At 39.6% G+C, this 15666-nt stretch overlaps 1 protein-coding gene across 2 annotated transcripts in view; it reads left to right on the top strand.

The window, feature by feature from the left end:
- The window catches only part of LOC132114076 (rho guanine nucleotide exchange factor 9-like), a 32037-nt gene that overhangs the window by 3102 nt on the left and 13269 nt on the right, over window positions 1–15666 (top strand). The window contains exons 2-8 of one of the 2 annotated variants that reach the window (XM_059522216.1): window positions 1–622; window positions 2306–2444; window positions 2678–2772; window positions 10408–10587; window positions 10861–10950; window positions 12222–12416; window positions 15368–15547. The exon at window positions 1–622 is cut by the window's left edge and continues 932 nt beyond it. In XM_059522216.1, the coding sequence (XP_059378199.1) occupies window positions 1–622; window positions 2306–2444; window positions 2678–2772; window positions 10408–10587; window positions 10861–10950; window positions 12222–12416; window positions 15368–15547 (1501 nt within the window). Of the gene's footprint in view, window positions 623–2305; window positions 2445–2677; window positions 2773–6929; window positions 7164–10407; window positions 10588–10860; window positions 10951–12221; window positions 12417–15367; window positions 15548–15666 lie in introns of those variants that run through there. The other variant, XM_059522217.1, reaches the window with a different exon arrangement.

The raw sequence follows: 15666 nt of genomic DNA, 5'->3' as shown, positions 1-15666 counted from the left end.
CGGCTCGGTCAACTTTGAACTGGTCAAGGATTTGAACTCTGCACCTGAACAAACAGGGATCGATGGCAAAAGCAGCCATTTTCGAGGCCTTTTCAGATTTTTCAACTCCGTGGCTGAGACTGCAATGAAATGGAGAAACTCATCCCGCTCGTTCTCCCCACCTGAAGGACAGCAGTCAACTCCCGGATTGAGAGAGACACAGGAGACCGGAGAACTCGTGCCTTTGACAGTCAGGAGCAGCGAGCAGAAAGCTGAAACCTCAGGTCAAGGTAAACCCACGTTATCTGCTGACATGAGCAATGCGGTCTCGCCAGTCAATGCCATGGTGGATTGCTCTCCTCCTGTTGTGCTGAAGGCCTGGAGAACATGCCCAGACTCTCCGAGAGATAACACTTCCCTGTGTAATAACTCAGATGAATCACAGTCCCAGCTCAGCTCAACTCACATCTCTCTAGCCACCATTGAGAGCCACCCGAGATCTGAAGAGCCAGAGCCACCAAAAGAGGCACAACCTGACTGTGAAAACCCCATCCCACATCACTTATCCAGCAAAACTGTTGATGAAAACCAAGATATTTGCACGGAAAGGAAAAAAAATTACTGCCCGGAGGACATATTTAAGGTAATATAATTACTTAAATGTTTCAACATTAATCATTAAATCAACAAGAAATGACATTCACAACCCATATTATTACCAGGTGAAATGGAATGAAAATATATCACAGGACTTTGATAGCTGATAGCTCTCTATGTCAGGTAGATGGACAGTGGTTAACACAATAAGGATTGGCATGATCAGGGGGGAAAAAACATAGATTACAAAAACAACCATCCAGGAATGCGTATTAAGTAAGTAAACAGAATGTTTCTGTTTGATTTCATGTTGACTTAAGAATGTGTTATAATTAGCTTGAATTAGAATTAGTTACTTTCGCAAACACATGCACATTGGTTGTCACACTTACAAGCATATGTAGGTTAATCATGCGTGGATGTTTCTTTTCACAAGAGCAGTTTGGTTCGTGTCTGTTTTAATGGTTCTGGCTGTAGTGGCCACTCATGCAACGTAAGCAATGAAATAAAGTACGTCTGAGTCAAAGAGGAAGAGGGAAGTTGGCGAGGGAAGGGCACAGTAAAGTGGACCTCAGCCTAGAAATACATGGGTCAGATTAGGGAGGTTGGTGTTGCCCTTAATGAAAACATAAAACAGTGATGGTGTTATATTCAGTATGGAGTGTCTATTTACATTAACTCCACCCAGCATTGTGTGGTTAAGACAGACAAAAAATAAAATAAAAATGGACTGGATTTAGCTTTTTTTACTCCATCCACCGTTTAGTACAAGTATGCATTTTTCCTATGTCACTCTTCTCCATTTTCCCTTTATATAGTTTATTTAAAATAAAATAGAAAAAAACATCGAAAACATGAAAATAAAGGTGTATTTAATAGTGGTATGAACTATAAAGTGTTTAACAGGTATTTCACAGGCCTATAATTGAAATTGGACGTGATGTCCTCACATTAAACACATGAACACATGCAGTCAATACCTGCACTGCTGTTCTTCTTACTAAAACATCTGATGTATTAACAGCCCTTCACATGATGAATGATGACAAAAACACATCAAGTCTGATCTGACTGTTCAGAAAGGCATGCATTAACAAAAATCTCATTTTAATCTAATTTCAAAACACCTCCTGAGGACATTTAAAAAAATATATATATATACCTTGACCCTGGACCACAAAATGGCATACAATTCCGGTTCCAAAACCAATTCCATCGGTTTGTTCGGAGGACAATATCTGTCTGAGATACAACTATTTAAAAATCTGGAATCTGAGGGAGCACAAAAAAATCTAAATATTGAGAAAATCATCTTTAAAGTTGTTCAAATGAAGTTCTTGGCAATGCATATTACTAATCAAACATTAAGTTTTGATATATTTACAGTCTGAAATTTACTAAATATCTTCATGGAACATGATCTTTACTTAATATCCTAATGATTTTTGACATAAAAGAAAAATCTATAATTTTGACCCATACTACAGTATGTATTTTGGCTATTGCTTGAAATATACCCCAGAGACTTAAGACTGCTTTTGTGTTGCAGGGTCACATTTATATGTGTGTGTGTGTGTGTGTGTGTGTGTGTGTGTGTGTGTGTGTGTGTGACTAACCCCACTCCACTACTGACCCCTAACCTCTACTACAGGAGATTCTTTGGATGCAGTAGGATGTGAAATGTTGTGAACTGTTCTAGGGTTACCTGACTTAATGCAGTGATTTTCAGAGCCTCTCGCGGCCCCCAGGCCAGTCTCCAGCAGATCCTCCTCTCAAAGCTCTGCTCCAGCGGTGTCGCTCTCTGCCTCTGCCGACCGCGCTGTCTGCACTGGAGCCCATTGCCCTGACACACGTGCTCACTCCTCCAGGTACAGTGCAAGCCTAAACCATATCTGAAGGGTAATTCATATGCAGACATCCAGTTCAGCACATGTAGCTGATCACCATTCAACAGCATATTACAGTTCAGAGCTAGCTTTATACTCTCAGGTTTCTCTGATAGTCCTGATTACAGTGTCATGTTGTGGCATGAGCTGTTATATCATTTCAAATGGAGCACTTCGGCTCATTCTAGCGATCTGTCCTGCAGCTAAGACCTTGACTAAATCAGTCGTTCTCCGCATGAGGAACAGCAGCACAGGATCCAACAGACGCAAGCTGTTTAGACCAGGATCAGGACCACTGCATGTCAACATGGTGAGTGATCGGCCTCTGTCCCGAGACTTCAGCTGCCGTTCATCCGACAGACCGTTTCACGTATTTGGGAATAATTCATAATGAATGTTACTGTGTGATATTAAGGAAGCAGTGCAGGACAAACGAGTGGTACTGCATTTACAACTGAGTTACTTCTGTTAAAGCGTTAGTTCACTGCAAAACAAAATCATCATCATTATTGAAAAACAAATCATTCCAAACCAATGAGATTTTCATTCATCTCTAAACACAAATTAATATATTTTTAATGAGATGTGAGAGATTTCTGTCCCACACTGAAAGTAAACAACTTAAACTTTGATGCTTCAAACATGTCATTAATATTTTACATGTGAATATAATCCATATGATTTTTATCAAAGTGAACGTGTTTCATTCGTGTCTCATTCAGTAATTACTGGTTTGATTCCTAAACTCAACATCCCTGAATGGTTAGTTGAAGTTGTCAGAAAATGCCTGCAGGATGATGTCTTTTTTTCTTCTTCTCTTGATAGCTCTTTTGTTAAAACTACAGATCATATTTTCACACGTCTGTATCCTGCTCACAGATCAAGCCCAGTGTGTTCAGAGTGTTGAAACACATCGCTCTTTCACGGTTTTCTCTAGTCATGTTAAACAAATACAAATCTGCTGCTTCCACTGTGCTGCTGTACCTAACCTTGAGAACGCAAGCGTGGGCAAAGATATGACAGTGTCCATAACACATAGATAACGCATTATGGAGAATAACATCATAGAGAAAGATGGTTGCCCTGATTTTGCCAAGTAAGACATGTTCCTGGTTCAACATTATTGTCAAAAAATATAGCCCTATCCCTACCGCTAAACCTATCCCAAACCATAATTTATTCCTAAAATCAGTGTGAAATGATAGCTGATTAACAAGGGTGTACAAGAACCTAAACGTGAATATAAGTGAATATATATTTTTTGAAAAGTTACATCTCAATTCTGATTGGTTGATTGGAATGATAGGATGTTGATCCAGGAACATGTTATACTTGGTGAAATCACGCTCACCATAGAAAGATAAAAGTTCCCAGACTAGCCAAAAGGGCATTTACTGGCATAATATTTAAAGAAACTGGTATACTATGTAAGCTTTAATGAGTTAGCTAGCGTAATGTAGCTGCTTGTGATATTGTGTATTTATTCATAAAATAGCATTCAAAAAGAGCACATTTCATCTCTTGCACTAGATGTGAGTGTGGTATCCGTCTCATTCCTAGCAGTAGCTGTGTTTAGCTTCTGAATGAAGGGCTGATGACGCTGTCTGCTTAAGATCATGTTCACAGAGGATCAGTGTAAACCAGGAGTGAAATCCCACCCTCACAGTTAATTTGGCATCAATATTAAAATAGTTTCCAATCTTGCATTATGTAATTGGTGTGTTTACTGTCATCAAGTCATGCAAAGCATGCTGGGAATCTGAGTTTACCTTTGGTGTCGAGTGCTTCTTTCCTCATCAGTCTGTTGAAAGTCTAGTTTCCATTTCACATTCAGATTCTACACTTCTCACACAAGACTTTGGTCCTTCACTTGGCTCTCAGCAATGCAATCTGTGAGTCAGTTAGTACCACATTCATAAAATGTCATATATTTGTCATTATTTATTCACATTAATCCACATGCATTTAGAGTTGTGTCCATCTGTTGTTGTTCACTTCATTTCGAGCTCCTTCAGGAACTTTAGAAACTCACAGACTCGCCAGACTTACAATTAAGAAGATTGTGTCAAGTCACGCCAATGACGTGATTGTAATGTTTGAGATCAACAAACAGTTAAGGGTTGAGTAATGAATGATTTAATTGCAGTGGCAGGTGCATAATGTATCACCACTGTCTTTCAAAATCATGAAAATATACATAATTCATGATCAGTTGCAATTAGCACAGATTATGTTTGCAAGAGCGCACACTAGCAGACGTTCTAAGGCAAGAGTTCATTGCTCTGTTTGTGGACGTGGAACTATCCCTTGACCCAGTGTTGTTGAGGAATATGTTATTCATGCTGATGATGGGCTGTTATTGGAGAGCATCGTCTCATCAGATGTTCAACAGTGCAGGACATGACAGCCCATGAGCTCTGTTCAAAGAGAAACGTCTTCTCATTCTCATTCGGATGCTGGATAGAGCTGATGATCACTGAGCTCAATATGACATTCAATATTTCATCTAAACTGGTCAACTTCCTCCTAAGAAATTTTAGGAGAACCATTTGAGACAAAGATAAATTCATGTAACGGCCTGAACTCTCCAAGATGTGAGAAGACATTCAGCTTCTTTAATCATGGCCTCTGTTTGTTGGCCGTATCTTTTACGTCAGAGCATTGGTCTGGTTTGATTGCGTGGACTTAAAGGTGAAGTGAGCAGCTGGGTGCCGTTACGCACGAGCTCTCAGACAGGAAGAACCATTGTTTTTCTGTGTTCGTCAACATTTTGTCCCGTCTGCTGTTGTTTCCTCAAAATGTATGCCTACATGGCTAAAGGCCCGTTCACACCAAGAGCGTTAACTATAAATACAACTGTACTAGTGTCCACAATGACGTATGATATGGTTCACGCCCCCCCCCCTGCACCCAAAAAAATACAAATAAAATAATGCTGAGATTTTCAGTTTGATCTCACATTGGTTTACAGTTCGATCTGTCTATCTTATAGACACACTGTTGTGTGTGTCAGTGTAGAATAATGTGTGCAGCTCTGAAATCATAAATTATTCTGACAAACTTTGGCTTTGTATTCATGAAACTATTTGGATCGATTTGAATTTCAGATGTGACCTTTGTTTGTAAATGTCAGGATGGGTGGAATCGAGCCGTGTGTGAAGTTCAGCGTCAGCGGTATGTAACGTCTGCTCTGCGTCTCAAGAGAAACGCTATCTCAATACATCATACTTCAGATATAATCTCAAGACACAAATGATTGTTTGCCTTCTGCCATATTGTGTGCATCCACACATTCATTTGGCTGACAGGTTTAGTTTTGTTTAAAGAAGTAAGATCATGTATAAACAGCAGCTGATGCAGTTTTTTGTCTGTGTACATCAGTTTATAAACCCCCAGTATTCAAGTGGAAGGGCTAGAAATCTGAAAGTGGAGTATTGCATGCATTTATAGTTCTAAAGTTATTATGAATCATAAAATGTATAGTACACAAACGCATCTGTGTGCCATGAAAGGACAGCTTTTTTCTGAGCATCCTAGTGTGATCATAGAATATTTTTATAGGGATAAGTAATGTTATTTTTATTTCTTTCATTTAGACCTTGTACTACACAAAGTGTGAGTTGGTTTGGACTCAAAACATGAACTGTGCTGAGCTTAATGTGTATTCTGTGAATGTCCATCATTAAACTAAGTTTCCCGCAGTGAGTGAAAGCAGATATGAATTCATCAGCATGATCACATCACACACTGAATAGGGAATGGGAAAAAACCCTGTTGGTATTTTTTTTTTTTTGTGAAGGAAACATGGGTGATGTGATCTTCCGGGTTGTCCTACAAAAATAGGTCATCACAGCATATTTAAATGTGACCACACCATCATTCTGGGGGCCATGCAACATCACACAATTATGAGATATTAAGATATTCACTGATGAAAAAAGGTGTATGTTGATTATGAGATACTTCATTTTTAAGTAGGAGAAAGTAGGCTAATCGAAAAGATATTCTGACATTCTGGCCTGGATGTTGTTCGTATAATTTCTTCTTGTAGAATAGTTTTGCACGGCTTGGCTTCATCGTTAGACGTTAGATATCGTGTGTGAATAACACGTGTGTGTTAGGTCTTGTATAATAGAGTCGGGATGTTTGTTCATGTTAATGACAGTGTTTGAGGGGTTAACATCCCGCAGGCTGTGAATAGTGATTGTCCTCGCGCTGTTCTGACGACAAAAGATGCCGATGAAGACGACGGTGAGGATGAGGCTCATTTATGCGTGTCCTGTCTCACAGAGCTGCATCTCGAAACCTAGTGTGCTGCCTAGCAACACAGCATCAGCGCGCATCCCAGGTGTGTGTCCGAGTGTGCAGTCTAGGTAGGCAGCGCGCGAGGCTCTGAGACTAACCCCTCGCATGCGTGTGTGAGCAGCTGGATGCGGGATCACGGTGCTGAACGCAGACTCGACAGCAGCATCACGGATCTCGCAGCACTGCAGCATGACCTTGGACGTGCAAACGGTGGCGGTGTTCACGGTGATCGCCATTCTGCTGCTGGTCAACGTGATACTGATCTTCTTCATGGGCTCCAGCTGAAGGATCTTCAGCATGACTGACACACAGTCCAACAGACTGCGCAAGGATCTGTGATTGGAAACATCCGATCTGTTCGTATCTGTGGTTCTGCTCTTTACTGCGGAGGATATGGTAAAACATGTAGTGCGTGCGTGTGTGTGTGTGTGTGTGTGTGTGTGTGTGTTCTTCATCGACATCATTCAGTCCCACTGCATTATATAAGATGATATTATTTCACGGCAATTTGAATACATATCATGGCATGTTCTATAGAAGTAGTGTTTGTGTGTATTATGTGTTTAAAATGCTGGTGTATTAATATTCATGGCCAATGCTCTAAAAACATAAAATATCAAATGTCATGTAGCAAGACTCGAATTGTGCTCGAATAACTGCATTTAAAAACAGCCTGATAAGATATTTATGAATGTAAAATTATTCAGTCTTCTGGTGAATCTGCGAAGCTTATTTTAGACCAGAGTCCTTCCTAAATATTATGGTCAAATTAACAAACAAACCATTGGTTGGATGTCATTCTGTCTTGATAGAAAGGCAAATTCAGAGTATCTGTTGAAGTCAGATGTTTGATCAGAGCGGTGATCACGTGTCAGTACACATGAAGTTGGGAATTGTTAATGTGCACATCATTACTGTGAAAACCTGTGCTCGGGTTCATTTAGAGTCTGGATGGCTGATCCTCAGACTTATGCTTCAAGAGGCACATCGTATGTTTGAGATGTTGAGGAGGATGGGTGTCGATGTGTGTTTGATTGGCCCTCACTCTCAGGACTCAAGTCTGTTACGTAATATTTTTCTGCTGGCTCTTCAGTGAGGATGCTGGTATTTGGGCTAATTTAATACTCAGAACAAGTTTCTCCCATTAAAACAATCCCCCATCTCCAATGTTCATGTTGCTCCTAAACAAACATAGTACTTTCCTTAATTTAATTCTGATTTGATGTTAATGCAACATTTCCCTGAAGAAGTTCACTTTAGTCAGCTTTAGTATTATTGACACAGCATATTTCTTCCTGAAAAATAAGAAAGTCCATTGAATCTGACAGTAGTTAGAGCACACTGATAAAATGATAAATAGTTCTTGTTCTTCTATTGAGTTTTGAAACATGAGTTTTGACGTTTTTGTGTTTTTATACGCACTTGGTGCCGAGTTGAATGCATTCATCTCTGTATGCAGAAACATGTGGGGAACAGCAGTCGATTATGTAACAATAATTCCATTACATTCACAAAAGCCTGCTGTAATGAGAGATGACTTTCAAGGTGTCTTGACATTATGATCTGGGCACAGAGTTGTTCTGTACTTGTACTGATTTATTTTCACAGAGCAGTCGGAAAGTGCTCGAGAGGATATTTATTGGCACTAATCATCCAGACAATTATGGTGATATGTAGCCTTCTCAGAATATGAAGCAAATGGTTCATGGAAGTGGAGTGTGTGTTTCTGATCAGCTTGTGATGTTTGCACCCATTCACACACACTGAGGGTGACACTCTTAGAGGAGCATGTACAAACAGCCAGTCAGAAAGCCTCCTGCATAGTGTTTCACTGTTTATATCGCACGAGTGGCTTGATTGGGGAAAGGAAGCTGTCTTAAACACATCAGATTTCATCTGGAGAGATCTTGACAGAGTCAAGATGGAGGCCTAGATCCTTTGTCAGGTTTCTCCTATATGCCACAGCCACCTTAGGCTTTCATTTTCAGTTTGAAGAACTATACAAAGTAAAAACAAAGTTCAAGTTTGGAGAACGAACTCTGACCAATAGAAGATCGCTTCGGCCTCTAAGCTGAATTAAAAGAACACAAACTTTAGATCTGGAGGATTGCAGTGAAGTATGCAGATAACATTTTAGATGTGTCATAATACGTATCAACTGTATAAAGCGTATGTCTTTATACATTTTGCATGCTCAAAGTCTAGTGTGACTGTGTTTTTTATAAGAATTACCTGCTTTAATGGATGCCACAGAGGACTATAAATAAGCCTGTGAATCACTGCAGGAACACGTGGTTGAGGCGCGTTTTGGTCTTATGGTTCATTACATTTTAGGGCCTGTGACTATAAATACGAGTTTATGAGAATGTGATTTCAGGAGGAGCCTGTTCATCCAGTCCTGTCATTTATTTAATAGGATTTATAAGAAAGCACAAATACTTTCCTGAGACAAACTCGTAAAGCATCACTCTTCCTCTTCCTCCTCCTCCAAACGTATCCCAGTTTCTATTTCTCTAATCCCTGTGAAGATGATCAAAGACAGCATCCCGGGTCCTACAACACACTGGGTATAAACAGTATGATTTTAACGGTCTTTTTCTTTTCTTCTTTTATTTGTGTATAGCTATTTATTGCAGCAGTGTTGCCTGCCCTCATCTGCTAACATGAGGCTTGTGCTGCAAAAACACGCTGAAAATAGAAACCTCTGACACAGAAATATAGTGCTGTGGAATCAACACCTTTCATGATTAGTTATTTGCATGATGAACTGAATCTAGTGTTTAAATAAGGGAGACGAATGGTATCTTTAGCTGCTCACTGCACCCTACACTCACAGTACACCTTTGTGCTTTATCCACTCCTGAAGAGTGCACATTAAATACCTCAAAGGTGCACTGTGCAGGTTCCTTTTCTTGTTTTATTCTCTATTGCGTTTTTGTGCTGCAACCTTTCCCATTAGGTGTGTCATCTGTGTCTGAAGCCCAGGCTTACTGACTGCTTTCCATAACTCGACAAATTATTAGTCATTGTAATGGTTTTATGATGACATGTAATTATTGTTTATTAGCAAGCTAGACTGAAGATGGCTAACTCAATGGCAAAATACTGCCAGTCAGCTAGTTATAAGTATAACTGTTTGTTTATACGGTATGCACAAGAAATGCAGTTCATGTATGTTAAACACAATATTGGAAAAAGTGTTTGCAAATCACCCATTTCTTCTCTACTGATATCATGTCTTTTGGCTGTGTAGAGCCCACCCATGCGGAGGGGTCGAGTTTGACCTTTGTGTTACAAACAGTAACTGAAAATCCTGAATATGGCAGCTTTATGAAAATATGGCACTAAAATGAATCTCTTTAGGGTACATAAGGCACAGAGCTGTACATTTGAGGGTGAAAAACTGTTGTATCCCTACAGTAGGCCAAATGTTTGCTCATTCATTTGTTACAGTGCAGGACTAGAATCAAGGGGCCTTATTCTCTCTCTGTGTTTGTTTGAGCGTCAGCTCAACACACTGCAGCAGCACTGGCTCAACCTGTGTTTACTGACGTGTAACCCATGGAAGTGTGTTTCGAAACATGTCTTGTGTTTGAAAGCATGACTGCTTCTCCACCAGGCTCATCGTGTTTTTCTACAGTTGATCAGTGGCGGTTCGGTTGTCAGTGCGGAGGCAGTATGGGATCACGTGACGATGGCCGAGAGGGAGCTGGCATTCAAGGCGGGAGACGTCATCAAAGTCCTGGACGCCTCCAATAAAGACTGGTGGTGGGGTCAGATGGATGACGAGGAGGGCTGGTTCCCCGCCAGCTTTGTGAGGGTACGTTTCAGTCACCTCTTTGATGAACTCTCTCCTCTAATCTAATTAGCTCCTAGATCTTATCCATGAATTGTGATGCGGCTCAAGGTCTCAGGTGAAGAAACAAGGTCTTGGACACTGATCCTGATTAGATGTGTCCGTCTGGACTTCGAAAGGAACGCAGCCCGTGTTGAATCAGTGTTGCCAACCCACTTCCATCTCACTGTTCCATTTCTATTCTCCCACAGCAAGAGTACATTAAAACCAAGTGTATTTCTGTCATTCTTTTCAAAGGTCGATCCCCACTCTCCTCAACCTTACACAAAACCAGTTTTCTATATCAACCCTATAGCAACTCCAAGGTTCCATAACACAACAGCAAAGGTGCGTTCCCAGCTCCTCAAATCTCTTCAAGTGCTGCTGATTTTGTCAACTCAGCCGTCTCACAAAGCATTTAAAGCATCCAAATGAAATCACGCTCCTAGTGCTCTTCATAGCTTTTCAAATCGATGTAGAACATGAGCATCCAATATGTTTCTTCATTACATGCGCTGCTTTGGATGCGTTTAGTAACAGCCTTCAAATGTTGAAATAGATGTGTGTAGTAGTATCTGCTTTGCATTCAGAACCATCTTCTCGTTTTCGCCAAGCAACATCCCATTTTATGTTTGCATCTCTGTAGATGCCTAGATTTGTATTTGCAATGAGTGTCCATGATCATTCTAGATGGAATTTCAAAGCTGTTTGACGTTTGATCAGGGAACATGGTTTTAGACGCTCAAGCAAGTGTTCCTGACGGGAAAGAGTTTTGGTAGGCCTTGTTGGTGACTTATGGATGGAGAGAGTGAACATTTATGTCCTTGCTTGACCACATGTGCTAAGACCAGACCCTACAAAACCCAGGCCGAGACTCAAACATAAAATACCATACACATTTGTGAATTAATAATATTACCGACGTGACTTTCCAAAAAAATAAAATAAAAAAAGTTCAATTATTTTTCATTATTTTTCTGTTTATACACTGTGTTTAAAGTGTGTTTGAAAACAAAATTGAAAACCTAACCCTTTTCCATAACGTAGATCTACACAGTGCATGTGATATGCAAAACTGCAAAATTTACTGGGACTGACCCACCATGGAAACAACCCGGAAGTCATTATCTCATGTAACATCCAAGAGTGTGATTATTTGTTTCCCAAAATTGTGATTCCAATGTAAATGGATTTATACCACCATTAGATTGCTGTCCCCCATTAAAACATGAAAAGTCTATTTGAACTGCATACATGTCACTTCAGAAGCATCTCCTGTGCCTCCTTGCAGTCTTGTCTGGAACCATAAGCGGAGACCCAGACCAAAGGCAGATTTTTTTGTCTTATTATCAAGAACATGAGAGCAAGACTACAGCTCATCACACATTTGGAACAAGAATTGTCCACTCCAGTGGTTAAAGAACAACTATCTCCAATGGAATTCTGTAGAGAAATTACTTAGTATTTTTGTAACTTTAGACTCTTTAATGGCATGGACTTCTCAGTCAAACAACTCTCTGTCTATCTTTACCTCAGTGAGAATTAGGGCTCAAACCTGTTCCCCTTTGCAAAAGACACAGCTTGGAGATATAATGTGTCTCTCTGCCTTTTCCTGTTAGCTCTGGGTTAATCAGGATCGTGCAGAATCAGCTGAGAGTGCCAGCGAGGTGCAGAATGGTCACACCGACCCCAGCAACGGCTGCCTGTGCATCGGCCAACCACTGCAAAACCGAGACCAGATGAGGGCCAACGTCATCAACGAGATCATGAGCACTGAGCGCCACTACATCAAACACCTGAAGAACATCTGTGAGGTACTGCTGACAGTATCAGATGATTTTGATTGTTGGCCTCTTGGTTCCATGGAGAGTTTAAAGGGATAGTTGAGCAAAGAAACTAAATTCATGCCATCATTGCCATCATCACCCATGTCGTTCCAAACCCATAAGACTTACATCTCCAGTACGCAAATGAAAAAACTTGAAATGAAACCTGAGAGATTTCTGTACATCCTCACAAATCATTGACTTTTCAAAAAGATCCCAAAGACACCATAAAAGAAATACATATGAATGGAGAGGTTTAATCCTAGTGTCCTGAAGAGGCATGATAGCTTTAAATGATAAACAGATTTAATTTAGGATTTTATTTTACATATAAACATTGATCAGTGCATATACATATATAAAATATCGTAAACACTTGTTAAAGGATTAGTTCACTTCCAGAATTAAAAAAATTCCTGATAATTTACTCACCTCCATATGATCCAAGATGTTAACGCCTATGTGACTTTCTTCAGTCGAATTGAAATTAAGGTTTTTGAGGAAAGCATTCCAAGATTTTTCCTTCATATAATGGACTTCAATGAGACTCAACAGGCTGAAGATTTCAATGCAGCTTCAAAAGGTTCTACACGATCCCAGCTGAGGAATAGGGGTCTTATCTAAATATGGGGTGGTGTTGGCACAGTGGATAAGACACATGCCTTTGGTGTGAGAGACCCGGGTTCGAATCCACTGTGAGACACCAATGTGTCCCTGAGCAAGACACTTAACCCCTAGTTGCTACAGAGGCGTATGACCTCTGACATATATAGCAATTGTAAGTCGCTTTGGATAAAAGCGTCAGCTAAATGGATAAATGTAAATGTAATGTAAATGAACCATCAGTCATTTTCTGAAAAAAAATGAAAAATGTATATATTTATAAATAATGTAATCACAATGTAAACATCACGTGTGGTTAGCGCTTTGTCTGTGTACTCTGTAATCTCCATCTAATTTTCTCCAACATCATAATCGTTCAACATCGTTGTTTTAACTTTTTGTTTTTGTATAGGACATTTGACTTTCTTTGCATGATTGCTATGGAGACATTGGGTCGCAGCTTCCAGCTACATCACGTGTTACCTTTCAAATGTGACTGCGTAATGCACCAGCCAGTGCAAGACCAGTGTTTGTGTTTAAACATGTATAAACTATTATTTTTTAAAGAAAATTACCTTTTCGTTTTGCTAGATAGGACCCATATTCCCCAGCTGGGATCATGTAGAGCCCTTTGAAACTGCACTTAAAACTGCAATTTGAACATTCAACTTCCCATTGAAGTCCATATACAGAAAAACCCTGGAATGTTTTCCTCGAAAACTTCTTTTCGACTGAAGAAAGAAAGACATGAACATCTTGGGTGATATGGGGGTGAGTAAATTATCTGGAAATGTTTACTCAGGAAATTAACTAATCCTTTTTAACCTTTTTTGTTTTTTACCATTTTTGATGAGCTGTTCAATTTGAGTTCCATGCACAGCTTTGTAAGTTAAAGTGAGAGTTTTAAAATCGATGGATGACTGAACAAGCAGCCAATGCAGACTATAAAAGGTTTCTGTGATATGCTGACAAGATGGTGTATAAGTGAGCATGTGCTGCTGAATTCTGGATATATTGTAGCCATTTGAGAGATATAGCAGGTAGACCAACAAATTCTGCAAATAATGCAATAATCAATGCTGGAAGTAGCAAATGCATGAACAGGCCTTTCAGCATCAGGCATGAAGACCTAATTCCAGCAATGTTTTTAAGTCAATGGTATGTAGATTTTGTGATGCTCTTAATATGTGAATCTAATGTCAGATGGGCATCGCTAATCATATGAGGTTACAAGCATGAGTAAATGGAACTATGGCACTATTGTCTATAATCAAATTAAAAATCTTATACCTAAGTAATTAGCTACTGATGTGCCAATGAGAAGAACCTCTGTCTTTGAACACTTAATTATGCAGCATCCACATCTTTATTTCCTGCACACACTCAAAGAATTTCAGAGCTGACATTGATAATGGACTTAAAATTGATATAAATCTGAGTGTCATCAGCATAAAAGTATTACCCTAAGCCAAGGTTCATAATAATTTAACCCAAAGGAATCATATAAATGCTAAATAATTAAGAACCCAAAACAGATCCCTGAGGAACATTGTGACAGACCTGTCTAATGTCCTATTTGTTGTTTCCCAAGACAAACAATTGGGAATGATCATTAAGGTAGGATTTAAACCATTTAAGCACAGTGAAAGAGATACCAAGCCAACACTCATGTCTATAAAGCAGAATAGAGTGGCACACTGTGTCAAATGCTGTGCTCAGATCTAACAACACCAAAAGGTAGAGGGTCCAGAGTCAGCTGAGACAAGCAGGTCATTCATAATGCAAACCAAGGCAGTCTCTGTACTGTCCCTTTCTAAACCCAGATTAGAAAGGCTCAAAAAATGTTCTAACTAGACTAGAAAGGACAGATTTGAAATACCTGTAATTTGATAGATCAAACTTACAACATCCAAGCCTTTTAAAGACTGTTGTAATAGCTGCAACCTTAAGGGCTTTCAGAACAATACCAGTAGTAAGGGAGGTGTTCACAATGTCAGGATAGGGTCAAGAGTACAAATCTGTCTTAAAAATCATGTTGGAATCATGTCTTCAGAAGTCTTGGACTAATTTTCTCAAGGATTTCTTTGGCAATGTTTTAATGAACATTTTGAAGGTTGCATGTTTAGTGGAATGGACTTTCAATGGAGGACTCGATTTCCTTTGTTAAGCAAAGTCTGGAATCAAAACTGTTCATGCAGATTACTTGCATGCTGTTATATGTCATGGTTGCAGTCATGCAGGGCACAGTGTCTGGAGAAGAATAAGTTTCAGAAAACTATTGGTCTGTAGTGGAATTCGCTTGCAGCATACTAAACTGAAGGAGATTCTCTCTGTAGGGCTACTTGAGGCAGTGTCGAAAGAGGATCGACATGTTCAATGATGACCAGCTAAAAGTGATTTTTGGAAACATTGAGGATATCTACAGATTTCAGATGGGATTTGTGCGGGACTTGGAGAAACAGTACAACATTGAGGAACCACATCTTAGTGAAATCGGTCCATGTTTTCTGGAACATGTGAGTACATTGCCTCATGACTTGGCATTAAACAAATTATAGACATTTTAGCTGTACCTACAAGCTGAGTCATAATAAATCTAGAAAATTTCAAGACAGTCCATAATGGTTGGGTACTG

The sequence above is a fragment of the Carassius carassius genome, chromosome 33, assembly GCF_963082965.1.
Source record: "Carassius carassius chromosome 33, fCarCar2.1, whole genome shotgun sequence".
NCBI lineage: Eukaryota > Metazoa > Chordata > Actinopteri > Cypriniformes > Cyprinidae > Carassius > Carassius carassius.
The sequence above is the reverse complement of the archived record's forward strand: the minus strand, read 5'-3'. Positions and strand labels throughout refer to the sequence as shown.